General features: G+C 45.4%; 1 protein-coding gene across 1 annotated transcript in view; it reads left to right on the top strand.

The window, feature by feature from the left end:
• The window catches only part of DIP2C (disco interacting protein 2 homolog C), a 218,281-nt gene that overhangs the window by 126,384 nt on the left and 64,800 nt on the right, over positions 1-27,097 (top strand). The window contains 14 exon segments of the mRNA XM_049776291.1: positions 2,247-2,357; positions 7,586-7,711; positions 12,344-12,553; positions 15,252-15,386; positions 16,693-16,812; positions 18,757-18,954; positions 20,616-20,707; position 21,393; positions 21,503-21,612; positions 23,889-24,012; positions 24,179-24,273; positions 24,275-24,293; positions 24,430-24,528; positions 27,056-27,061. Coding sequence (XP_049632248.1) covers positions 2,247-2,357; positions 7,586-7,711; positions 12,344-12,553; positions 15,252-15,386; positions 16,693-16,812; positions 18,757-18,954; positions 20,616-20,707; position 21,393; positions 21,503-21,612; positions 23,889-24,012; positions 24,179-24,273; positions 24,275-24,293; positions 24,430-24,528; positions 27,056-27,061 — 1,446 coding nt within the window.

The raw sequence follows: 27,097 nt of genomic DNA, 5'->3' as shown, positions 1-27,097 counted from the left end.
GAGAACAAATACTGCATGCAGATGTGTTTTGTGTCCCTTGTGTCTTCACTAAGAACAAACACTGCATCCAGATGTGTGTTGTGGCTCATGTGTCCTCATTGAGAACAAACACTGCATCCAGATGTGTGTTGTGGCTCATGTGTCCTCACTGAGAACAAACACTGCATTTTGATGTGTGTCATGGCTCATGTATCCTCACTGAGAACATACTGCATTCAGATGTGTGTTGTGACTCATTTCTTCACTGAGAACAAACACTGCATCTAGATGTGTGCTGTGTCCTGTGTGTCCATGTCCTGTCTTGTTTCCCCACCCCCAAGGAAGGAAGGAAAGGGAGTGGAGAGTGTTTTCTCCACTGCAAGGGAATGCAAGTCCTGGGGCGGGGGAAACTGGGTGTAGGGATGGTGTGAGCAGGTGAGGTTGACCTGTCCGACAGGTCTCTGTGCTCTGTAGGGGCCTTGAGGCACAAAGAAACTTGGGGGCCGGCAAGGTGGCGTTAGAGGTAAGGTGTCTGCCTTGCAAGCACTAGCCAAGGAAAGATCACGACTACGGTTCGATCCCCTGGCGTCCCATATGGTCCCCCAAGCCAGGGGCAATTTCTGAGCGCTTAGCCAGGAGTAACCCCTGATCATCAAATGGGGGTGGCCTGAAAAACAAAAACAAAAACAAAAAACAAAAAGAAACAAAACTCAAGATTGAATTATGTCCAGGTTGGAAAGAGTTTCTCAGTTCTGTTGGGGTATTAAAAATGAAAATCCTGGGCCGGGCAGTGGCGCTGGAGGTAAGGTGCCTGCCTTGCCTGCGCTAGCCTAGGACGGACCGTGGTTCGATCCCCTGGCATCCCATATGGTCCCCTAAGAAGCCAGGAGCAACTTCTGAGCGCATAGCCAGGAGTAACCCCTGAGCGTCACAGGGTGTGGCCCAAAAACCAAAAAAAAAAAAAAAAAAAAGAAAATCCAAGAGGCTGTGGTTAAAGGATACACCCCAGGTTAAGAAGGTGCAAGATGGAAGGGTACAGGTGCTGACTGGAGCCCACACAGCAGGATGGGATCCACACGAGGTGACAAGAGGGTGGCAAGCCTTTGACTACAAATCCGACATACAGACTGGCACCCATTGGTTTTAACTGTTAGGCTGTGTCAGTGTTTTTGTCTCTGATGAACTCTGATGTCTGCTGAATAAATGTGCCACATTTATGGATAAAAGGATGGTGGAAGATGGTGCAAAGGGCAAGGAACTGACTCCAGTCATCAGGATGAAGAGGCCAGATCTCCTGGATGCAGGGGCAGGACCTTGCAGCCCAATCTGTGCACAACATGGGGGCCATGCAGATAAGCACCGGAGGGGAAAATGCTGAAGCACTAGAGCAAGGATTATCAACTTTCAGGAACACATAACTCCTAGACTCATCACTGAGGACTGAATGCTGAGCATTTATGTGAAGGCCATTTAAGTTGCTATCCCCAGTCCTTTTCTCACCTCTTACTTGTTCAAAATCGACGTGTCATGGGTTTGTAAGGGTAGACTCTCCCTTCTCAGGCTTTCTTTTTTTGGGACATGCAATCTCTTCCTGTTTCTCTGTGTCTCACACAGTGAGATCATCTACTCTGATTTCCTTTGCATAGCATGAGCCCTTCTCTTGCTTGTCCATGTCTTAAGACCAGGATTCATGATTAAAATTTGATCCAGAGCGTATTTATTTCTGAGACATGGTGACCTCTTTCCCAAAGCAGTTTTACCTAATGGGTAATAGAAGCAAGGGCAGCCAGATTTGAACAGTTGGTTTACTACCTGTCAGTTGTTCTTGTCTGACTGTGCTAGACTTTTGTAATAGTTCATTCAGACCACATTGTGTAATTTTGAAAAATCTTAGTGTTTAGCAATGGAGTAAGATTTCACAGACTGTGAAACTGAAAGTTTCTAGTCAATCATGAGTACATGAATTAGATTGTTAAATTATCCTGTAAGATTTATTTTTAATTCAATCTCCATGGAATGGTAAAGTCTATTTTACATTTTCTAAAGAATTAGATAGCCTTGTATTTATATTCATTATTTAAGTAAGAAGTCAGGACAGTCTCTGCCTGGGACTTCGTTTTCCCATCACAGTCTGAAGGATAGAGTGGCTGCCTGTTATCTGCCTAGCGTTAACTCACGCATAACAACCTGCTACTGAAGGGAGCAGGAAGTCTAATTTTTCTCCAGCTGTTGAGGAAGCCTCATCTTCCTTATTCTCTTCCTCCCAGGGGTGGACCAGGCTTTGCCTCCAGAGCGCCGGCCTCCTGTCACTCCTTCCTCTGCCTCTCGCTATCACCGCCGAAGGTCCTCAGGGTCACGAGATGAACGCTACCGGTCAGGTAAGGCTATACTGTAGAGTCAGCCAGTGATCTTGGCGGTTGTGCTGGGAGCTGGACCACAGCAGGGCTGTTTGGGAAGAATGGTGAGTGCGAGCATCCCTGTGTGTGTGGGATCTTACCTTATGCTGGTAAGATCTCAATGGGATTCTCAGGTACCACTTTCCCATAAGTCACAGCAGCTTCCCTAAAAGCCCCTCCCAATGGAAGGGAGGCCTCAGGAGGCCTAAGAATCACTGAGTGCCTGTTCTGATCTCACTTAGCACTTATTCCCCACTGCCACCCTCTAGGAAATATCCTCAATGTGATTTCTTTGGGTATTTCACTGTAGACCATTACTCTGGAGTTGATACTGCATATTGAGTTCCCTGTGATGTGAACTCCTGAGGACTCCTTCACTTTATCCTAGAGCTTGATTTAGCTCCCCTAAATCAGCACAGAAAAACTTGGATATGATAGAGAAAGGGGCATGATGGTTGGGAGTGAGCTTCTTATCATTTCCTGTCCGTTTAACTTTACTGGTGTGACTTGGGTTGCTTCAGTAACCAGATGATATTGGCGTAAATGTAATTCTGTTATCACTCAGATAATTGACCCAATTAACAAATCAGTCTAGTCAGCCATATAGCCACAAATTTAATCTCTCCTGGCAATGTTTTTTCTTTTTATTTATGAACCCTTGGCTTTACATTGTAATGAGCTTTTACCAGAATTCTTTATAATAGCTTATATTGCTCCTTTTAAATAACTTACTTTGGAAACTTCAATTTGGTTTGAAATGGAAATGAACAGATGTTTGCTGAGTACATAGAAAATGCCAAACTCTGTACTATGTATGTCATTTCTTTTACCTTTTTTTTTTTTTTAATTTTGGGCCATACCTAGCAGTGTTAAGGGGTTAATTGAGTCTGCCTCATGACAGTGCTTTTTCAGGAAGGAGCTATTTCTTCATTTTAGTCATTGGAAGCGTGTACAGCTCAATTTGTACGTAGACTCATTGCATTGTGGGTGAGTCAAAAATGCAGAAAATGGGGGCCGGAGAGATAGCATGGAGGTAAGGCGTTTGCCTTTCATGCAGGAGGTCATCGGTTCGAATCCCGGCGTCCCATATGGTCCCCCGAGCCTGCCAGGAGCAATTTCTGAGCCTGGAGCCAGGAATAATCCCTGAGCACTGCCGGGTGTGACCCAAAAAACAAACAAAAAAAAAATTGCAGAAAATGGTGCTTGTTCTCCCTCTAGTAAATGCTACTTCATCGCTAAAGTTTTGTCTTCCAGCTGGAGAAGATTTTTCTGCTCCACACAGTCTGCTAACTTTATTATATTTACTTATTTATTTATTTTTGGGGAGGCCACACTTGGCAATGCTCAGGGGTTGCTCCTGGCTCTGTATTCTGGAATTATTCCTGCTGCTACTAAGGGGACTATCTGGGATGCTGGATGCTGGACTACATGTTGAATCTGGGTAGGCTGCATGCAAGGCAAGTGCCCTCCCTACTGTACTATATTCTCCAGCCCTTCTACCCCATCTGATAACTTTAATGTGGCCCCTAATGAATGTTATACTGTGTCTTTTGAGTGATGTGGGTTTAACTCTGTATAAGTGAGCCAGTGATAGTGTCCTCAGTGTGGTGGTAGAGAGCAGAACACACTATTTCAGAATGACTGCCTTCCACCTCCATGCTTATTTTTCCTACACAATGCCCAAATATGAACATTGCCTTATTTGACCTGATCATTACACCATTGTAGGGCATGCACAGCACCATATTCTTATGTTCTGACACTGAACCACTACCCTATTGACAGAGTATTTCTTGGAGGGACCTTAGTCCCCTGGGCATTGCTGGTGAGTACCCCCCAAATACCAGAAAGAGCAATGATTGCTACTGTACCATGGACCAGAAAAAGATAAGTGATTATGAACAAATCTATGCCCATAAATTTGAGAACCAGATGAAAATCACTAATTTCTTGAAAGATACAATTTACTAAGTTTCCCACAAGAAGAAAATTTATAGGTCTTTATGTGTGAAAGAAATTGCTCTAACAGTCATTGACTTTCTAAAATACAAAGCACCAGGCCCAGATGGCTTTATTATGATTCTGTGAAACATCAAAGGTAGAAATGATATCCACTCTCTACATTCTTGTCCTGCTTATAAAAGCAGGAGGGTACTATTTTATAACTCATTCGTAAAGCCAGCATCAGCCCAGTCCCCAAACTTGACAAAGACAATAAAGGAAAAGTACATACCAATATCTCTCGTGTACTTATAGAATTATCCAACAAATAGTTAGATTGTAGCTAGTAATAAATACAAGTAAGTAGTAAGTATATACCATGAAGAAGTGGGGTTTATTTCCTGTGCAGGAAATCAGCTAATCTGATTCTGTACAATTTCTGAGAATGAGAGAAATGTTATCTTTCCAATTCATTCTGGAAAGAGGCCTGATTCAATAAAAGACAAAGTGTGAAAAAGAAAAACAGAAATTATATCACATTGTCTACAGAGAACCCCCCAAATCTACAGATTATTAGAAATAATTAATGTGTAGCATAATGACTAGTTTAGAATCCAAAGAAACAGAAAATAATCACATTTCTCTGCATTCATTGAGATTGTAAAAGGCAGCAAAAGAAGCATTACGACTGTTGTAGCAAACCTCCTTTAGAAACCTAGTAAAAATGTGAGATGGGGGAACTTTGCTGGTGAAGTTATCAGAGTTGAAAAGGAAAAGGCCTGAAGATTAAAGCAAGTGGATCTCCTGTGTGGGTACATTATTTATGTATTTATTTTGTGGGTACACTATTAATGCACATTGAGATCGCTCTCCTGGTCAGAAATGTCTTCTCTGTCTCGTCAGGGGTGTCCTCTCTCCCGGAGATGTCTTCTCTCTTCAGTCAAAGATATTATTTCTCTGGTTAGAGATGTCATCTCTCATCAGAGTTGTCCTCTCTTCCAGTCAGAAATCTCTCTCTCTCTTTTTTGGGGGGGGGGGGTTTGGGCCATACCCGGTAATGCTCAGGGGTTACTCCTGGCTATGCGCTCAGAAGTCGCTCTTGGCTTGGGGGACCTTATGGGATGCTGGGGGATCGAACTGCGGTCCATCCTAGGCTAGCGCTGGCAAGGCAGACACCTTACCTCTAGCGCCGGCCCCAGATATTGTCTCTTTCAGAGATGTCCACTCTTCCAGTCAGAGATATCTTCTTTCTTCTATCAGAGATATCCCCTCTCCTTTAAGATAATGTCTTTTTTCCAAATTAGAGTATCTTTTTTCCTGTCAGCAATGTCCTCTCTCCCATTCAGAGATGTCTTCTCTCTGCTATCATATGTATTCTCTCCTATCAGAGTTGTCATCTCTTTCCCATTAGAGATGTCCCCTCTCCTGATCAGAGATGCCTTATCTCCCAATCAGTGATATTTCTCCTGCCAGAGATATCTTCTCTCCCAATCAGAATTATCCTATCTTTGGGTGTCTCCCCTCCTGTTAGAGATGTCTCTTTCCCCATTAGAGATGCCTTCTCCTCATCCAGTCAGGAATGACTGTTCTGGTCCAGAGCAACTTTCAATATCAGCTTGCCTAGGTCTTTAGATTTTCTTTTTTTATGTAGGAACTGTGACTTTGTTCCTGTTTCTTTTGATTAAGAAGGCTGGCAGGAGGAATTATTGTGTGCTCAACTTTGTAGTTTCTAAGTGTTAACACCTTACACTTCAAACTGCCAACCCTTCCTGGGCTGTGTGATAGTCTCTGCAGCTATTTCCCATAGCTGTGTTAATGCAAAGAATCTGGGGTCCTGAACCAGATGGGAAGAACTAGTTTGGAAATTTCTTTGAGATGGCAGGTAGAGAAATGTGAGTTCAGGTGTGAGAGAATGATGGTTCCTGAAAGAGGAGTTAGAAACTCAACACAAAAGAAACAACCTGCCAAAGTCCTTATTGCCTGTGATACTGACCATCACACCCTTTCTACTCCCCATGAGTACTCTCTGGGTTAAAGGAAAGACAAACCAGGCAACTGCAGCCCAAGAGAGAAAGAGACAGACTGCAGGGCCTGCTTTACTTTACTTACTTTCTCTGAATATTCCCTTACTAACAGTTGCCTCAGTTCCCAATTTTTGGGCTGAACTTGGGGCCTCACTGTGTCCTTTATCACCTGGCTAAGAGGCATTTTAAGAAAGAGGTTTGACTTGTTTATCTCCTGGCCCAACAGTATCTGGATGGGCTTCTTTGGCAGTTGGTCACCACCCCTTGCAAACCACTGCAATCCAAGGTAAGGCCAGCATATTCTTTTTTTTTTTTGGTTTTTGGGCCACACCCAGCGGTGCTCAGGGGTTAATCCTGGCTGTCTGCTCAGAAATAGCTCCTGGCAGGCACAGGGGACCATATGGGACACCGGGATTCAAACCAAACACCGCTGTGCTATCTCTCCGGCCCAGGGCCAGCATATTCTATGAAAACAACACCTCGGAACCCTGCTTCTGTTGCCATCCTGCCACCCTCCACTAGCCTTTCCCCCATTTGCTAGTCTTTGCTTCTTTTCCCTGAGCTTGGTCATCTTGAGTACCCAAAGGTAACTTTTGTCATCTTGAAGGACCAAAACTAAATTGCAGTCTGTCCATAGGAAACTACAACTAGCATGTTTGAGCCATTTCCCAGCAGCTGGTGGGATTTTCTCACTGTATGTCTGTGTCCAGCATAGTTGGAGTGACCAGAAAACAGCTCAGATTTTCATGATACAACCTCCATTTCTGAGCCAGCGTTTTTCTCCACTGTGAGGACTAACTCCATCTCCTTTGTGGGGGGCTTCTGGGATTTGAGTGCTCAGGCTATAAGACATTGTCATACAAAGTCACATAATGGGTTAAAACAGGTGAAGGCCCCAGACAGTGACAGGTCATGGAGAATGATCTGTCTTCGCTAGAATTGTTACGTTTAGACTGTAAGTTGTGTCTCTCTCTCCAGACTCTTTAATCCAGGTATGAGGTTTTAAAATATAATTAATGAAGAAGTACTCAAATATCAAAGCATATACACCTGAGGACAGATCACATGGAACTTGATGATATGGATTATTAGAATGGATTATTAAAAGTCTACAAATGCACTGAAAAAATTTTTTATGGGAGCATTCAAGCTAACAGGTCTAACCACTTCCTTCTTCCACTCGGTACACAGAGGACAGATTCTGCAGCAGGCAGAGCCTGGGTATAACTGCTCTTCTCCTTCCAGATGTGCACACAGAAGCTGTCCAGGCAGCACTTGCCAAACACAAAGAGAGGAAGATGGCAGTGCCCATGCCATCCAAGCGCAGATCCCTGGTGGTACAAACCTCAATGGATGCCTACACTCCCCCAGGTGAGTGTGATGCTTGCTCAGTAGTGGTGACACTGCTACCATAGCATCTGTTCTGGTAGTTTATGTAGCCTGTCGCACAGGCTATGGGGTGTCAAGTGCAGAACAGTCAGTCTGCCCTGAGCTCAGTATGGATAGGAAAGTAACATTGGTGCGTGTGTATCTGATAACGATGTGTCTCCAGCCTTTCATTCCAGACTCATAAGTAGGGCAGGCATTTTATTTTGGATGGTGGCATATCCAGAAATGTTCAGGGTTTATTTCTGGCTCTGCACTCAGGAATTACTCCTGATGGTTCTCAGGGGGCCAGGTGGGATTTGGGGATCAAACCTCAGTCACCTTTATGCAAGGCAAGCACCTTACCCACTGTACTATTGCTCCGGACTCAGGAAGACTTTTTAAAGTCTTAAAACACAGTTACTTTGTTCTTTTTATCACAAAAAGTATCATGAGAGTCCTAAAAGTCATTGGATTCTTCTGCTTAGACTTGTACAGTTTTTTCTTAGTCTTTAAAACAGTATGTTCTAACATTATACCAAACCAAAAAGATTTCAAACCGAAAGGAATGAAAATGTGGCAGTCCCTACATTTAGGGTCATTAGTCTTTCCATGTCAACTGCAGATGGTGTTTTGTCCCCGGGATTCTGAAGTGTCACCAGAAGTGCTCATGGAACATACAGATGATCATGTATGCAACCTGCCTGTATATATATGAGCAGCCATGTGACTGGCTTTGTTTCTTGGTCTGCATCTCATTCATACTTGATAAACAGCACCACTTTTATTAGCCTTGTTCTTCAGACAACCACCTCATCCCATTACGTGGTACTCAGGCCATGTGATTTGTCTCTGTCTCCAACCCCAACTTGGATTACTCAGACATGAAAGACTCATCTCACTACAAATTCTCTCTTGGTCTTGGGATCCAAATGACTCCTGCTCCCGCTTTTTATGAGCTTGAGTCCTTTGAGTACTTCTTGTAACATGCTTCCGGCCACCACATGTGCTGAGGATAAACCCGAGGCACAGTGAGAAGAGCTGGGAACAGAGCTGGGTATTTGGTTGTGTATTTGGGATTTTGCTAATGTTGAGGGTCTTGGGAGACACACTTCAGTTGGGTGTGGTTGACTGTGGCTCATTCAGCTCTGAAGGTCCTGTGCACCTTTTATGGTGGGGTCCTTACTGTGCCAGGCAAAACATCCCTGAAAGAGCATCCTTTTTCAGCATTTTAGCTTCTTTCCAGCATCTGGCTATAGTGAATAATGTGATAACAGTGTATGTATCTTTGTATATATATATAATCTTATTAATCTTTGGTAGGCTTTTAGTTTTGGAATTAAAGAGGCTTATGGTAAGTTTATAAATCACTTTTATATGACACAATGTTTATCCAAAGAGCTGCACACTTCACATGACAACTGGTCCAGTAGGAAGGCTTCAGTTTTTCCATGGTCTCATCAACACTTGGCTTTGTCCTCTTTTTCCATTATAATACTTCTATGGAGTGTGAAATAGCATTGTGTGCTTTTTTTTTTCTTTATTTAAACATCTTGATTACAAATATGATTGTGATTAGGTTTCAGTCATGTAAAGAACACCCCCCTTCACCAGTGCAACATTCCCACTACCAATGCCCCAAATCTCCCTCCATCCCACCCCACCCCCACCTGTACTCTAGACAGGCTTTCCAGGTCCCTCATTCATTCACATGATTATGGTAGTTCTCAGTGTAGTTATTTCTATAACTGCACTCACCACTCTTTATGGTGAGCTTCATGAAGTGAGCTGGAAGTTCCAGCCCTCCTCTTATTGTCTCTAAGGATTGTTGCAAAAATGACTTTTATTCTTCTTAAAACCCATAGTTGAGACTATTCTGCGTTTCTCTCTCCCCCTCTGACTTACTTTACTCAGCATGATAGACTCCATGTACATCCATGTATAGGAAAATTTCATGACTTCATCTCTCCTGACGGCTGCATAATATTCCACTGTGTATATGTACCAGAGTTTCTTTAGCCATTTGTCTGTTGAAGGGCATCTTGGTTGTTTCCAGAGCCTGGCTATTGTGAATAGTGCTGCAATAAATATAAGTGTGAGGAAGGGGTTTTTGTATTGTATTTCTGTGTTCCTAGGGTATATCCCTAGGAGTGGAATAGGTGGGTCGAATGGGAGTTCAATTTCCAGATTTTGGAGGAATCTCCATATCGCTTTCCATAGAGGTTAGACTAGATGGCATTCCCACCAGCAGTGCATAAGAGTTCCTTTTTCTCCACATCCCCGCCAGCACTGCTTGTTCTCATTCTTTGTGATGTATGCCAATCTCTGTTCTCTGAGATGGTATCTCATCGTTGTTTTGATTTGCATCTCCCTGATGATTAGTGATGAGGAGCATTTTTTCATGTGCCTTTTGGCCATTTGTATTTCTTTTTTCTTTCTTTTTTTTTTTTTGGTTTTTTTTTTTTTTGGGCCACACCCGGTGACGCTCAGGGGTTACTCCTGGCTATGCGCTCAGAAGTCGCTCCTGGCTTGGGGGACCATATGGGACGCCGGGGGATCGAACCGTGGTCTGTCCTAGGCTAGCGCAGGCAAGGCAGGCACCTTATCTCCAGTGCCACCGCCCGGCCCCTCTTTTTTTTTTTTTTTTTATCCAAGTGTCTGTTCATTTCTTCTCCCCATTTTTTGATGGGATTAAATGTTTCTTTTCTTTTCTTTTCTTTTTTTTTGGGGGGGGGCACACCCGGCGGTGCTCAGGGGTTACTTCCGGCTGTCTGCTCAGAAATAGCTCCTGGCAGGCACGGGGGACCATATGGGACACCGGGATTTGAACCAACCACCTTTGTTCCTGGATCGGCTGCTTGCAAGGCAAACACCACTGTGCTATCTCTCCAGGCCCAGATGTTTTTTTTCTTGTAAAGTTCTGTCAGTATCCTGGCATTGTGTGCTTTTAACGTAGATTTCCAAAATGATGCTAAGCATACTTTTGTGTGTATCCATTTGCAATTTTCTGTAAATTCATCCATGAAAGTTTACTAAAATATTTTGCCCAGTTTTTGAAGTAAATTTTCCTCTCTCTGGGTTACAAGTTTTTTTTTAATAATCTGGATACAAGTCTAATCAGATATACAATTTGCAAATTAAGGTTTGGGTTTTTATTGTTTAATGTTGTTTGTGGCTTCTTTGAAGAAGTATGTCCTCTCATTCCCAGGACCCTTATCACCTGTGGGGAGAGAGACTGGGAAATAGGAGATTTCTGCAAGCTGGTCTTGAATATAAAAGAAAGTCTCTGTTTAGAGACTTGTGTCTCTGCTGTTATGAGTGCAGGAGAAAGTCATCCAGGTCAAACAACTTGTCTAGGCTAATAGTGCCACAAGCATTGCAACCACTTTTTTATATACGTTTATATACTTTCTGATTTAATGATGCCGTGGGCATTACTATGCTATCTTCACATGCTTCCTGATTTAATGATGCCATGGGCATTGTAAACGCTGTCTTTGCATACCATCCAAATCAATGATGCCTGTACCTTGTGACTGTTGTCTCTCAATCACCTTGCATTGGGAACAATTCATATAGAAGGTTGATATTCAGGATTTATAAAGTACTCACAAAGATGAACAATAACAAAAATATCTGAGAGGTCTATCAAAAAATGAGGAGAAGAAATCCACAGACTCATCCTGAGAAAGACAGGTAGAAGTCCATTAGGCACATGAAATAGTGCGCAGCATCACTTAACATAAGGGACGTGAGGCATCTTACAACAGGGAGAATGGCATATATCAAAAATAGTGGGAACAGTCTGTCTTGGCAGGGATGTGATGAAAAGAACCACTCATCCCCTGCTGGTGGGAAAATTGATTCAGTCCCCATGGAAGACAGTATGGAGGGTTCTCAGTAAACTTGGAATTGAGCTGGCAACAATCCAAGTTATGGGCATCTACCCTCATGATAAAAAAAAAATTCATTCAAAATGCACACCATTATTCACTGCAGCATTTAGTACAGTAGCTAAGATGTAAAAACAGCTTAGGTGTCTGATAACAGATGGGTGGATTATGAAGATCTGATATATGTTTATGTGTAGATATACACATATACATATATATATACACACACACATATACACCACTGTTTCTTTGAGGTGTGCCGCTTCACCTTCTTAGTGTGCAGGCAAAGAGGTCACTTATTTCTTCCCACACTCTGAAGAGAGAAAACTGGTGAGTAGACCTTACCCAAGATTGCAGTGTCAAAAATAAGTTTTTAACACTATTTTTTTTTTTTTTTTGATTTTTGGGTCCCACCTGGCGGTGCTCAGGGGTTACTTCTGGCTCTATGCTCAAAAATCAATCCTGGCAGGCTTGGGGGACCATATGGGATGTGGGGATTCGAACCACTGTCCTTCTGCATGCAAGGCAAACAAACACCTTGCCTCCATGCTATCTCTCTGGCCCCCAAAACAAACTTTGTAGCATTATTTACTTACCTTGGTTTGGTTGGAAAAGTCATCTGACTGGATAATTCGGTATCTGAAAAGTGCTGATTTTGGTACTCAGAGCAGAAGTGATGGATAGGTTAGCATGTGTATCTTGCTGCAACATGATCTGATACCTAATCTGTCCCATCTCTCCACAGATACATCTTCTGGGTCAGAAGATGAGGGTTCTGTGCAGGGAGACTCCCAGGGCACCCCTACTTCCAGCCAGGGCAGCATCAACATGGAGCACTGGATCAGCCAGGCCATTCATGGCTCCACCACCTCTACCACCTCCTCCTCCTCCACCCAGAGTGGGGGCAGCGGCCCTGCCCATAGGCTGGCCGACGTCATGGCCCAGACGCACATTGGTGAGTGCTTCTGTGGCTGTCTTGTATTTTCTTCACCTTTTGCCACGCCAAGTCGGCTCTGACTAGGGCTGCTGGACTGCTTTATATGGCTCCCAGAACCTGGTTTCTGTTTTTCACTCCTCACCTGTCTTTGCAGCTGGAATTCCTGGGGCTTTCTGCTAGTAAAGGTACCTGGTCGATCCTGAGGGATTGTGCAGCCCCAACCATGTGCATGTTTTCTTCTTACTTCCATAGGATGATACTGAGTAAGATGTTAATAGGATTGATGAACAAAACAGGCTTGCAAGTGGTTTTGCCATCACTTTGGGATTGTTTTTGTGAAGCTGTGTGTGTGTGAAATCACACCTGTTTTCTGCTCTGTGTGTGTGTGTTTGTGTGTGTGTCTGTGTCTGTGTCTGTAATCACACCTGTTTTCTGCCAAAGGTGATTCCATTTCGAGTTACTTCCCATTATTGTGTATGCATGTTCTGGTGGTCATGAACTACAGTCTTGGAACTACAGTTCCAAGATAAGCTTAAAGGGAGGAAGTGTAGCTGGAGATGGTTGGAAACAGTGTGAGATGAGACTGTGGTGGGTGAGAGTGGGCACCTGCATTTTATTCTGCCTGTATCTGGTCACACCTGCCGGCCATGTCTGTGCCAACTTTATGATCCCTGAGAAGAGAGATGGCTGTGTTTGGAGAGGGGGCTCTCCATATCCCTGACTCCTATCTGTAGGGGGAGAGCTGAACATGCTCCCTGCTGCCACACCAATCTGTGACTCAAAAAGATACTCTGGCTCTGTGCAGTGAGCACAGTTGTAGGTCAGGATGAATGAATGAAGCCCAAGGCCCCAGTCTCTATTTCCAGTCATCAATGGCCAAGCATGGAACTTGGGCACCCATGCCACCAATTTCCTACCCTGCCCATCATACCCCTACATACTCTGCCTCACATCTTATTTTTAGATAAAAGTTTCCTTTGTGCTTCTCAGGACTGTGGTGAGTAAAAAAGGAAAACCAGAAAATTGTTGAAAAAATTTTTATAGTAACACTTAATGGTGGGTGGTTTTAGAATATTTCTCTGAAGCCATGTCCTTATCCTGTCTGTGTTTTGATTTGGATCTCTTGCAAGGAAGTGACAGACTGTTCCCAAGAGAAACAGTAATTTTTTTTGCTTTGGGACCTTCTCCTGCATCAGGACTGGTGCCCAAATGTGGCATGCCTTGGAAAACATGTTATGCCTCCTGGGGCACAGCATGGATTCAAGCCACTAAGCTAGGAACAAGCCCTGTGAGCAGACCTCACTATGTTTGCATTGCATTCATTGATGCTTTCGCCACGTATGACTTCTTCTTTTTTTTTTTTTTTTTGGTTTTTGGGCCACACCCTGTGATGCTCAGGGGTTACTCCTGGCTATGCGCTCAGAAGTTGCTCCTGGCTTCTTGGGGGACCATATGGGACGCCGGGGGATCGAACCGTGGTCCGTCCTAGGCTAGCGCAGGCAAGGCAGGCACCTTACCTCCAGCGCCACTGCCCGGCCCCACGTATGACTTCTTAGACTTAGAGTATTTGAAAATTTTTTGGAATTTAAAAAATATATAATTTGAAAGAATTTGCATTGCATTCATTGATGCTTTCACCACATATGACTTCTTAGACTTAGAGTATTTGAAAATTTTTTGGAATTTAAAAAATATATAATTTGAAAGAAATCTGATGGGAAAAGGAGAATGAACATCCACCCTTCCTAGGTGAAACACAAAAGTCAGAATTGGAGGCATTCAGCCTATTCGTGAGATCATCCAAAGCTGGCCAATATGTGGGTTTTGGGGGCTATAGAGGAAAAAGAACCTCCAGCTTGTGCTAATCCTGTACTGAAGGTATGATGCTTATTTGGAGTCTGCAGAAACTCTTTATCTTGGGGAAGAGAAACTGAAGGACCCTAAAGGCCACAAAGTGCCACCATAAGTGAACTGTTGAAGTGCAACCTTGACATAGGAGAAGGGTCACATCCTGTACAATTCAAAGTGGGGCCCCATCAAGCCTACTGGTCCTTGGGGTGCCACATTTGCAGGATATGTTGCTGTTTTCATTCTGAGGATACTGGCTCACCCTCTGATTTCCCATCACAACGGGGCTAGGACTGGAGCGGCCACCTTTATCCTTTCAGAAAGGAGGCCTTTGTGATGGCTTCTACCCCCGAACATGGGGTCTTGCCACATGTTCTTGCCTCTTCAGGTAGTGCCACTTGGTTTGCAAAGGGTCTGCCAGCTGCTATGAAAGGTAGCCTGCATGTTCTCCTGGTCAGTGACCTGAAGCCCCAGGTAGGGACATAAGTGGCTTTTGTTGCCCATCAGTGGCCACAGCTGCTGACCTCCTGTTGGATGGGCTGGGAGCTGAGAATCTTGGGAGTCTTCAAACTGTGGGACTCAACTCTAGTTCTTGCCTCATTTGAGGCACCAGAGCAGTGGCTCCTTTCTGCATAGACTTGGACAGTGTTTTTCTGTTCGAGATCATTTGGCTGAAATCCTGTGGTTTCTGTTAGGGTTTTTGTTTATCTGAAGTCTAATCTGTTTGGAGTATTTTATCAGAACAGTCACCCACACACTGAGACTTCATAGCAGTGTCTGCTAAGAAGATGGTACTTTCTGTCACCTTTCTGTTTGCTTAGCATTCAAAAGAACTAAGTGATAACAAAACATGTGTGTTTCTTTCCAGAAAATCACTCTGCACCTCCTGATGTAACCACTTACACCTCAGAACACTCAATCCAAGTTGAAAGGCCCCAGGGCTCAGCTACATCAAGAACAGCACCAAAGTACGGCAACGCCGAGCTTATGGAGACCGGAGATGGTGTGTCTCACATAGCGCCTCCCTTGTGGCCAGCCTCGTCTCCCTACCTGCCCTGGGTGCTAGGGGCGGGGAGGGGGGTTCTCTGAGACAGAACCAGCAACAGGTCACATTTAGCAGGTTTTTTGTGAACCACTGCAGACATACTAAAAATGCAGATTAACTTAGCTACCGTTGGCCAAGAGTTGTTTCTTGTGGAAAAATGTCAGTGCTGGAAAGAATTGGTCAAATGGAAATTTTCTCTTAAAGATTATGATGTGTTTGCACTGACTAATATTCTGTAATTGAATTAGTGCCAAAGCCTTCAGACCTGTACTAAACAGTTGCTCAGAGGACAGTAATGGCATTAGGATTATAGAAGAGAACTTTGATTGCCTGGGACAGGATGCTGAGGGACTCATTACAGCCCAGCAGTGGGGCTTCTTTGCTTCTCCCTTCTTTGACCGGAGGCTGTTATCCCTGTGCCAAGCACCTTACCCTGGAGCCTGGTGAACTGGGTTCCTTGGTTGAGGCCACATTGTTCACCATTTGATGAAGTCCCAGGACATCCAGGTGTAGAACTCTGTGATATTGGGGTCTTCCTGTGGCATGTGGATCTGAGACTATTGGCCTTGTGAGCTTATCTTTGAGTCACTAGAACTATGTGATGTGTACTGTTTAATGGGGGGGGGGGATTCTGGTCTTTAGATGCTGAATTACTCATTGTTATATTCATATATGTAATATATTTTTGTTTTGAAGTCATACCTGGTGGTGCTCTTTGGTTACTCCTAGCTCTTTGCTCAGGAATTACTCTTGGTGGGCTCAAGGGAACCTATGGGCTGTTGGATCGATTTGGATTGGCTGCATGCAGTGCAAATGCCCTACCCATTGTACTATTGCTCTAGCCCCACATTCTTAAGATATTTTTTATTTTAAATGCTACAAAATGTAGGCTAAGTTCTGATAGTACCCACTGACTGCTCTGGGATGAGAGGCCATTGATAGACCTTTTCCCGAGACTCTTGTGTGTGCTTCAGAAACTGAGTTCTGTGACTGAGTTTTTCTGTGAGTGAGAAACAGCTCTTCTTTGGCTGGCCCAGGCATGACTTCTGTGTGCCTGGCCTTCTTTCCAGGTTCTGAGCTTTCAGTGATGTCCCGGAGCCAGGTGTCTAGTACTGTGGGGAATAGAGACCTCCCAGGAGCCCTGCAGTTCTCCCTGCCCTTGCCCTTGTGGGCTCTTCTACTGCTTCCACTTTGGGAGGGTTGTGACCCCTGTTCCCTGGCCATGTCAGGGAGTCAAAGTCATTGCTGGGTTCCTATGCTGCAGGTGTGCCAGTGAGCAGCCGGGTTTCAGCTAAGATTCAGCAGTTGGTCAACACCCTCAAGCGTCCCAAGCGGCCGCCCTTGCGGGAATTCTTTGTGGACGACTTTGAAGAATTATTGGAAGGTAGGGAGGACTTACCTGTCTGTCTGCTCATGACTGACTTCTCCAGCCCACAAACATTATAAGGCATCTTTTTACCAAAGCCACTCACCTTTTTGTTTGTTTTCAGTGTTGGGGCCGTTCTCAGTAATGTTCAAGGGTTACTCCTGGGTTTGTGCTCTGAATTATTCCTAGTGGAGCTCAGGTAAGCTGAGGATCGAACCCAGGTTGGGCATGTGTAAGGCAGGAACCTTACCTGCTGTACTGTTGCTCTGGATCCAGGCTGCTTCACTTTTTTTTTTTTTTGGTTGTTGGGCCACACCCGGTGACGCTCAGGGGTTACTCCTGGCTATGCACTCAGAAATTGCTCTTGGCGAGGGGGACCATATGGGACGCCAGGGATCGAACCTAGGTTCGTCCTGGGTCAGCCGAGTGCAAGGCAAACGCCCTACCACTGTGCTATCAGTCTGGCCGCAGGCTGCTTCACTTTTATTTATTTTTTGATTTTTTTATATAAATCTTTAAGCACCATGATTACAAGCATGTTTGTAGTTTGGTTATAAACAAAACAAAAAAGTTATAAACAGAACACCCACCATCACCAGCGCAACATTCCCGCCACCTATGCCCCCTCCCCACCCCTGCCTGTATTCGCAACAGGCATTCTACTTCTCTCATTCTTTTTGTTTGTTTGGTTTTTTGGGTCATACCTGGCAGCGCTTAGGGGTTACTTCTGGCTCTACACTCAGAAATCGCTCCTGGCAGGCTAAGGGACCATATGGGATGCCGGGATTTGAACCAGAGTCCTTCTACATGCAAGGCAAATGCCCTGCCTCTGTGTTATCTCTTTGGCCCCCTACTTCTTTTATTCTTTAACATTGTCATGTTAGTAGTTGTTAGTGTAGTTATTTCCCTAACGGAGTTCACCACTTCATCCTGGGTCAGCCGCATGCAAAGCAAATGCCCTACCACTGTGCTATCAATCCGGCCACAGACTGCATCACTTTTAAAGGACAGTCCTGAGGGGATGGCAATCTATAGGAGGGAATATCAACTCCAGGACTTCCAAAGGGTACCCTGAGCAGTGGTGCTGTCCTTATTGAATTGAATTTTCACTACAAGGCACGCCTCAAATGGTTAAAAAAATGCACTTGAAAGATGGAAGATGTGAGCTGCTACATACACTTTCCTGGGGGACCCTGTGTTGGGCCAGGTCATCTTCCACCTCTGCATTCCTGGCTACTCTCTGAATTCTTACATAATTGGAGCCTTTTAATACAAACCCTGAGAGGCCACCCCTTCTCCTAGAGTTCATGCCATTAAAGAGACAAAGTCAAAGCCTTCTCCTGCAGGTGAAGTGTACTGGAGAGATGCCCCTTCCCAGATGGGAGAGTACAGGCTATCCACCTATCTAGATAGCCTGTTCCTAGCTGCTGTCTCATGGTATGGCAAATATCAGTTTGCACTACCTTTAAAGGAAAACTACAGTTTTGCAAAATATGAGCTCTTTGGTTCCAGATTTCCTGGTATGTGTTAATAACTAATATTTTGGGGCCGGGAGTGGGGGTGCAAGTGGTAGGTCATTTGCGCTCACCTAGGACGGACTGTGGTTCGATACCCTGGTGTCCCATATGGTCCCTTAAGCCATGACCGATTTCTGAGTGCATAGCCAAGAGTAACCCCTGAGTGTCATCGGGTGTGGCCCAAAACCCAAATAAACAAAAACCTGATATTTTGGACATGACTGCCTTCCACTCTTCCCCAGTCCAACACTCCCTCAGAATTGTTGGGAACTGTACATTACCTCTGTGAGGCAGGGTGGCAGTCATGTCTGGTCTATGAAAGTGTGAGTGTATGAGGTCTGTCTGCGATGATCTTGGATCTAAGGACAGACCCCTAACTTTAAAAAATATCTGTGTTAATTTTGATGCATTTTTCTCAACAACCTTTTGGTTCAAATATTCTTAGTTCAACAACCAGATCCAAATCAACCCAAGCCAGAAGGAGCTCAGATGTTGGCGATGCGTGGAGAGCAGCTGGGAGTGGTCACCAATTGGCCCCCATCCTTGGAAGCTGCACTACAGCGATGGGGGACTATCTCACCCAAGGCCCCTTGCTTGACCACAATGGACACAAACGGGAAGCCCCTGTACATTCTCACCTACGGTAATTCCTAGGGTCTGTGCCTGTTTCACATAGATTTCAAGGGCTTGTTTAAGCCACCTTTTCATTCACAAGGCTTAGCTCGCTTTCTGGTGTCTTGTCCTTGTAACATTTTACATTTAGCTTTACATCTAAGATTGGCAAAAGGGATTGTGTTCAAAGGAAAGCATTAGTGACTGAACTTTGTTATCACTCTGTTCTTTCTTTAACATCACACTTGCCTTCCTCTGCATCTCTTAGGACAGGGGTCTCAAACTCAATTTATCTGGGGGCCCCAGGAGGCAGAGTCGGGGTGATCCTTGAGTGCAAATTCAGTAATAAGCCTTGAACATTGGGGGGTGTGACCCAAACAACTAAAAAAACAAAACAAAAAAAGATTCCTCTAGGGCAGGGCCACAAAATGTACAGAAGGCCGCAAATAGCCCGCGGGTCACGAGTTTGAGACCCCTGTCTTAGGATTTTAGAGAGAACTGTTATGTTGGCTTTTAGAACCATTTGTGTTCCACTTCTGACTGTTGTTACCTGCTGATCCTGAGGAATGTTTTGATACTGACTTGAAGTCAGGGAGTTGCAATCTGACATTCTCTGAATTCAGAGCAAGGTCTAGCTACACAGCATTATACCTGAAATTGAGAATCTTAGGGTGAGGGCAAGACGTAGGTTAAGTGTGTGTACACACACATACACACACGCACGCACCTGCACACACACACACGTTTACATAGCCAGAAACTGGTTTTGTCTCTATCCACAACAGTGGCAAGACGTAGGTTAAGTGTGTGTACACACTACACACACACACACACACACACACACACACACACACACGTTTACATAGCCAGAAACTGGTTAAGTGTGTGTACACACTACACACACACACACACACACACACACACACACACACACACACACACACACACACACACACACACACACACACACACGTTTACATAGCCAGAAACTGGTTTTGTCTCTATCCACAACAGTGGCACCTGCCATACTAGCATCCTTACCCCCAAGGTCTCCCACCTCAGCTACTGTCATTCAGGGTCTAACTCAGTGTTTCTGGTTTCTATTTTCCACCTTTATTCTGGGAACACAGAGTAGCCTGGACACTTAGAACAGGTAGTGCTTGGGTGGGGTAACCCTGCCAGGAATTCTCCAAGTGCTGCTCCCATTCAGGCATTGTGGCCTGACTGTGAGGGCACTTGACGTCTGACTCACTCCTTTCTTCATTGTGTTCCAAGTTTCTCCTCTCCTGCTCTTGCAGCATTTCCTTCTTCTCCCCCCCCCCCCATCCAGAGATATTTAGGGGTAACTCTTGGTTCTGTACTTAGGAACCATTTCTGGCAGTGCTCAGGGGACCATATGGGTGTCAATCACTTAAAAATACCCTACCCACTGTGCTATCTCTTTGACCCCATAGCATTTCCTCCTTCTGTTCTTACATAGAGGTCTTGCCAGCCTACCCATCAGTTCATGGTTCCCATAATGTCTGGTCACATACTTGGGCATGTGGAGGTTGCATGGTGTCTTTGTGTGTTTCAGTGTGTGCATGGTGGCTAACCATTCACCTTTGGGCATGTGGAGGTTGCATGGTGTCTTTGTGTGTTTCAGTGTGTGCATGGTGGCTAACCATTCACCTTTATTCTGTGTGTCAATAGGCAAATTGTGGACGAGAAGTATGAAAGTTGCTTACAACATTCTGCATAAACTTGGTACAAAGCAGGAGCCCATGGTGCGGCCTGGAGACAGGGTGAGGAAAGCTCAGAGGTGGGGGGCACCATGGCCAGAAGCTGAATCCCTTCCTGGGCTCACAGTAGCTGGATTGGGGTGCCTATTGCTCTTTCCAGCTTTAATGGACAAATTTGACCCAAATTTGTGGGCTTAAGACTTTGCGTATGAGGACTGACACAACAATGTCATTTAAGCAAGTTGGTCTTAACATAGACAGGCATAAAACGAAGTTGATAATAAAAAAGCCCAAATGACAAATTTATATTCAGTGTTAAATGTGCAGTAAAAATTTAAGAAATATCAAGAACTCTGTATGGATGTAAGGTAAGTTCTATCGATATATTCATCATTCTTCTCAGATTTCAGGGGAAATTTCCTAACACTAGGCTCAGTAACCCCAGGGAATGAAACGCAGTTCACAAGAATTCTGGTTATATTCCTGGGGACCTATTACTGCCTGGTTACCTGAGCACTGGTGAAGTCCCACAGCTTCCATGCAGGGCTTATTCCCACTTCACTCATGCTGTTTTAGTCTCGCCTCCAGAACTTCCTGATTGTTCTATATGGGTACTCAGAGTGGCACAACTGGGGCCCGTTGGGGCAGGACCACAGGCCTGTGCTTACCCGTGTCACATCCTGGTCAGTCATTTCATCTGGGCCAGTTCTTGCCCTGGGATTAGAGAGTACCAGTAGTTACCCAGCAGGGTCTATTAGAGCAGTTGACACAGGGTAGGACTGTATTGTGGGCCCGCTTATCTTGGTGGCTGAGGTTCATTCTGTCTGGGGTGGAGATTGACTTTTTCTCTTCCTGCAGTGGCACTGGTGTTCCCCAACAATGACCCTGCTGCATCCATGGTGGCATTCTATGGCTGCCTGCTTGCTGAAGTTGTCCCTGTGCCCATTGAGGTGCCCCTCACTAGAAAGGTAAGGGGCCTTTCCAAGGACCGCCTGGGGAGCAGGTGACATGCAGACCCATATTCAGATGTTAATGTGTGTGTGTGTGGTGTGTGTGTGTGTCTCACTTCTGAAGCCTGCGTGTGTGTGTGTGTGTTGTGTTGTGTGTGTGTCCTCACTTTCTGAAGCCCTGCGTGCGTGTGTGTGTGTGTGTGTGTGTGTGTGTGTGTGTGTGTGTGTGTGTCTCACTTCTGAAGCCCTGCGGTGCTATTCCCCGATTGAGCTTCTGCTCCATCAGAACGGCAGGCCCCAAGGCTCAGCCACCAGCGAGCAAATGATAGATCAGCTTGCTTTGGTTTCAGTGTTGGCCTAAGCCAGTGGTTGGCAACCTTTTTTTTCAACTGAGCCGAATCTCACCAAAACCACGATTGGAATTTATTTTGAGAGCCACACAGGGCGCGCACTGACAGAGGCTAGGAGAAGAGTCCTGACTCCTAGAGTGGCCGCCCAGCACACAGAAAAGTCAAAAGTGTAAAGAGCACATGTGGCTCGCGAGCCCGCAGGGTTGCTGACCAACTGGCCTAAGCTTTCCTCTCCTTCCCTTTTCCATTGTGTGAACACTTGTCCTTGAGAACAAGTGGTAACCAGGCCTAGCAGGGATCTAGCAGTTGCAGGTCGAGACAGACCAGGTTATAGGTCTATAGCTACAACTGGTTATAGGCAAGTGACATAGGTCACTGTAAGGTGCTCTGGGCCCAGCTTTGCTGCATCCAGCATGGTGGGAGGATGCCTTGCTCAGGGTAAATTTGGGGGCCAGGTCCCCAGTCTTCTTTGAACTGGATGCTATTCTAGGAAAGGTCTCGGTCTGCTTAGGGTGTGGAAGAAGGGAGCCTGATATTGCCTTCTCCAGCTGGGGGCCTGTGACAACCCATTGGTCCCCAGAATCTGCACTGTGAGGTGTGCTATAAGCCCCTGTAGGAGTGGTCGGGATCCAGAGCCTGTGATTCTTGGGGCAGCCCCTGACTCCCCCTCCATCTGGCAGCATAGAAGCTTCTTCTTTTCTTACCTGCTGACCCTTAGTGTCCAGGGAAATCAGGAATGCTGTTCTGGGGTCTCCTGAAGAGATCTCTTGGTGTGGCAGTGAAGTTAAATATCCTGTTGAGTTGGGCACCCCTGCCTGGACTCACAAAGTTTGGTCACCCTCACTTGGGTCCGATTGTGTGAGTGTCATTAGAATGCCCAGTGCACTGAGTCCGGTCACATCTGGAATTTGTTTTTCTCTCCAGAGAGTGGGTTTGTCTGTTTTCATAATGTGGCTGTCAAGATTGCAGAGGGTAGTTGTGTCAAGAAGGCCCTTTGCATCCTTTATAGTGAAAGTGACCTCCCTAGAGTGATCATGCTGAGGAGGTTGATGCGGAGAGCTGCCATCTGTGATAGAGCCCTCATTCATGTTCTGGAACCTTTCTAGTTTTTTTGTAGTTGGGTGCAAGGGTGCAGTTCAGCAGGAACCAACTATGTCCTTTTCTTTCCTTGTGGCCTCTGTGGAGTGGCTGACTGGGAAATAGGCAGCAAGACCAGTTGGCACCTGGCACCTTTGCTGTGGTTGGACTGTGTCCCCTGTCTGTGACCAGCCAACTTCATTGAGTGTCTGCAGCAGACAGTCTCTCTTTACCTAGCAATGTGTTGGGAAAACATTATAGTATCTCCCTATGTTTTCCAGTTAGTGAGGAGCTGGAAATGGGGTCCTTCTCCCCTGTGCCCGGCAAACTACCTATGGTGGAGAATCTATAAACTACCATGCCTAAGAATCTGCATTTGCTGCTCTACTTGGGTGACTGTACCCCAAAGGTTCTGCTTCATATTTTTTTTATCCAGGGTGATGGCCTATGGGAAATATGCCCCTGCTCCAGACCTGAAGTCTTAGGAGACTGCAAAAGTAGGCTTCTTCCCCTGGCATTAGTGGCCTTGAGTCTCCCCTGACCCATATGTAGTCAAGTTCTCAGAGGCTGTGGCTGGCATGCTGTTTAGGCCCAATTGGAACCAGGAGTGCAGACACACTTTTTGGACCTCATGTCTCTTCAGTGGCATTTCTCATCGCAGAACCAGAAGCGTTCACATGTTCCAGGATTTTGGCATGGGCATTTGGTTCACCAGCAGCAGGGGTCAGTCTGGGCCTGGGCTTGTCTTCATGTTGTGTCCCAAGTAAACCCCTTGAGCTGCTTGGTTGCTCCAGAATGGTGCTTACCTAGAACCTGAGGGCAAGGCCAGTCTTGGCAAGTGACCTTTTCTCCTGTCCTTCCATCCAGGACGCAGGAAGCCAGCAGATTGGGTTCCTACTCGGGAGCTGTGGTGTGACTGTGGCCTTGACTAGTGATGCTTGCCACAAGGGACTGCCCAAGAGCCAACGGGCGAGATCCCCGCAGTTCAAAGGTGCGTCCTTGGGAGGCCGCCTCCTCCAGGGAGGAACCTGACCTATCCCTCTGCATCACCACAGCATATATGCTTAGCACCTCTGTGGTCTTGGGCTCTACAGATAATCTTCATGGGTTCATAAAGCATGAAACATACTTCCTAAGAGACTTTTCTAATGCTCCAGGTTGGCCTAAGCTGTTGTGGTTTGTCACTGAGTCAAAGCATCTCTCCAAACCTCCTCGGATTGGTTTTCCTCACATTAAAGATGCCAACAATGAACCGCGCTTACATCGAGGTAAGTCCTTTTATGGACACACTCAGGACTGCAAGGACTCCAGGCTGCTGGTCATAGTACCCCAGCCCTGGCATTATGGCTTTCAGAGACTAAGCTAACAGCTGTGATCCCTGTTTTCTGATGTCTCATTTCAGTATAAGGACCTTGCAAGGACGGAAGCGTGTTAGGGGTGACTGTGACAAGGATCGCACTGCTGACCCACTGCCAGGCCCCTCACACAGCATGCGGCTATACGGAAGGTGCGAGAGTATGTGGAGCATATCAACTGGGTCACTGTAGAGATCCCATGGGGTGGGGAGAACAGCACCCATGTAGTTTTGTGTTCTGGAAGCTGTATTTGGGGTCCAGAGAGTCTTGGAGTTGAGCCTCACCCCAGGATGGTTGATAGCAATTTTTCACTGTCCTCATGTGATTTTGCCATGCATATTTAGTCAACCATCTCCCCAACTATTGGACTGGTCCTCACCATTGCGACACACCTGGCCATTACCTATATCCCCATGTGTCTTAGTTCCCAGAGCATCTGCCTTGGGTGAGGGCTTTAGTGTGAGACAGAGATGTATTTCATGTTCATCCCTATCTGCACATGAAAGTTCAGGGAAGGACTTAACCAGGCCCTTTGCATTAGTCATCTCTTCTGGCTCAGTCATTGCTCTGATGGGTTCACCATTCCCAGAGAATGCTGCTGTTGGTAGGGGGGTTTGTGGAAGGGTTTTGTTTGATCAGACGCTCCGGAGAATTGACGAGGTGGTCTGCCACAGGGGTGAGAACAAGAATTCATGTGGTCAGCTGCTGCTGGTCGCAAAACATGTTTGGTGTCTCTCATGATAACAATGTTTTCTTAAGCACCATGCTTTCAATCCATGAGTGCACTTTCACTCTGAATTTTACATAACTTGTTTGCGGGGTGGTCCTTATAACTAGAGACTAGTTAAGTCCTTCAAGCCCTTCTCCTGTCCCAAGATTCATGTCCCAAAGTAGCTCTGTCCTTGGCTTAGCTGTTTCCCATAAAAATTTCTTTGTGGGGGCCCGGAAGAGATAGCATGGATGGTAAGGTGTTTGCCTTTCATGCAGAAGTTGAATCTCAGCATCCCATATGGTCTCCTGAGCCTACCAGGAGCAATTTCTGAGCATGGAGCCAGGAGTAACCCGATGAGTGCAGCCGGATGTGACCCAAAAACCAAAAAAAAAATTTTTTTTTTTTGTGAACACTTCTAGACTTTACCATGAGTGTAGGGTGCACTCCACCCCCCATGTTCATGTACTCATGCTATAGACTAGCTCCCAATAAAAATACTCTCACATAGGGGCTGGAGAAATAGCACAGCAGCGTTTGCCTTGTAAGCAGCTGCCGATCCAGGACCTAAGGTGGGTTGGTTTGAATCCCCCGGCGTCCCTTATGGTTCCCTGTGCCTGCCAGAGCTATTTCTGAGCAGATAGCCAGGAGTAACCCCTGAGCACTGCCAGGTATGGCCCAAAAACTGGAAAAAAAAAAAAAAAAGCTTTCACATAATAGCCAAGGTTGTCTATCCTTCTGTGGATACACCCATTTATCTGTCTGTCAATCCTCCTGTTTATTTCTTCTTTTGTCTATTCAGCTACCCCACACATCCATCTGCCATCTATTGATAGTGTTCTTTCTTTCTTTCTTTCTTTCTTTCTTTCTTTCTTCTTCTTTCTTTCTTTCTTTCTTTCTTTCTTTCTTTCTTTCTTTCTTTCTTTCTTTCTTTCTTTCTTTCTTTCTTTCTTCTTTCTTTCTTCTTTCTTTCTTTTCTTTCTTTTCTTCTTTCTTTCTTTCTTCTTTCTCTTTCTTTCTTTCTTCTTTCTTTTCTTTCTCTTTTCTTTTCTTTTCTTTTCTTTTCTTTTCTTTCTTTTCTTTTCTTTTCTTTTCTTTTCTTTTCTTTTCTTTTCTTTTCTTTTCTTTTCTTTTTTTTCTTTCTTTCGTTTTTGGGCCACACCCGGCATTGCTCAGGGGTTACTCCTGGCTGTCTGCTCAGAAATAGCTCCTGGCAGGCACGGGACATATGGGACACATATGGGACACCGGGATTCGAACCAACCACCTTTGGTCCTGGATCGGCTGTTTGCAAGGCAAACACCGCTGTGCTATCTTTCTGGGCCCTGATAGTGTTCTTTCATCTTTTCATCTGCTAATCCATCTTCTGAGACCTGATAGGCCACAGAGATTATAGCAGTGAGGCTCTACTTCCTTGGGGTTTCACAATTTGGTCCTTGGCCTTTCCAAGAGGCCCCTAAGAATAACTTCTTTTTGAGGGACAACAGAAGCTGGGACCAAATAGTATCTTCATTCCAGTGGGGTAGAGATTGTCTCCATCAGTCTGCAAGTGGTCTTGGGCAAAAATTCAGGGGCACTGTACCACAAAACTCTGTACCAGACATAACTAGGAGTTGTCACAACATAAATTTGGGGAGATGAGGCTGAAGAGGAGACACCCTGGGGAAGGGGTACAACTGGCCCTTCCTTGAGGACTGAGGCTTCCTTCAGCCATATGGCAAAAACAAGCCTGAAAGACAAGCCTTTCTGAGCTGGGAGATGGGATGAACCCAAATAGGACAAAGAAAGAAAATTCTGCCCTTTTAGATCCTTGCCTCCTCATTGCCCTGCCCCACCTAAAGGCTCACAGACTTGATGAACATTCAGATCCCAGTCTCCCTTGATCCCTGGCAGAACTTGTTGGGAAATAAAACAGGAAGTGGAAGGGAGCCCACCAGGGAGGAGGCCATTACCTCAGTCAGGCTTTTTAGCAGAGTGTGATGGCTTGGAATGTTCATTGTGAACACCTCTGG

Source organism: Suncus etruscus, chromosome 7 (genome assembly GCF_024139225.1).
Source record: "Suncus etruscus isolate mSunEtr1 chromosome 7, mSunEtr1.pri.cur, whole genome shotgun sequence".
Lineage (NCBI taxonomy): Eukaryota > Metazoa > Chordata > Mammalia > Eulipotyphla > Soricidae > Suncus > Suncus etruscus.
Note: the sequence above shows the minus strand (reverse complement) of the source record. Positions and strands in the feature narration are given on the sequence as shown.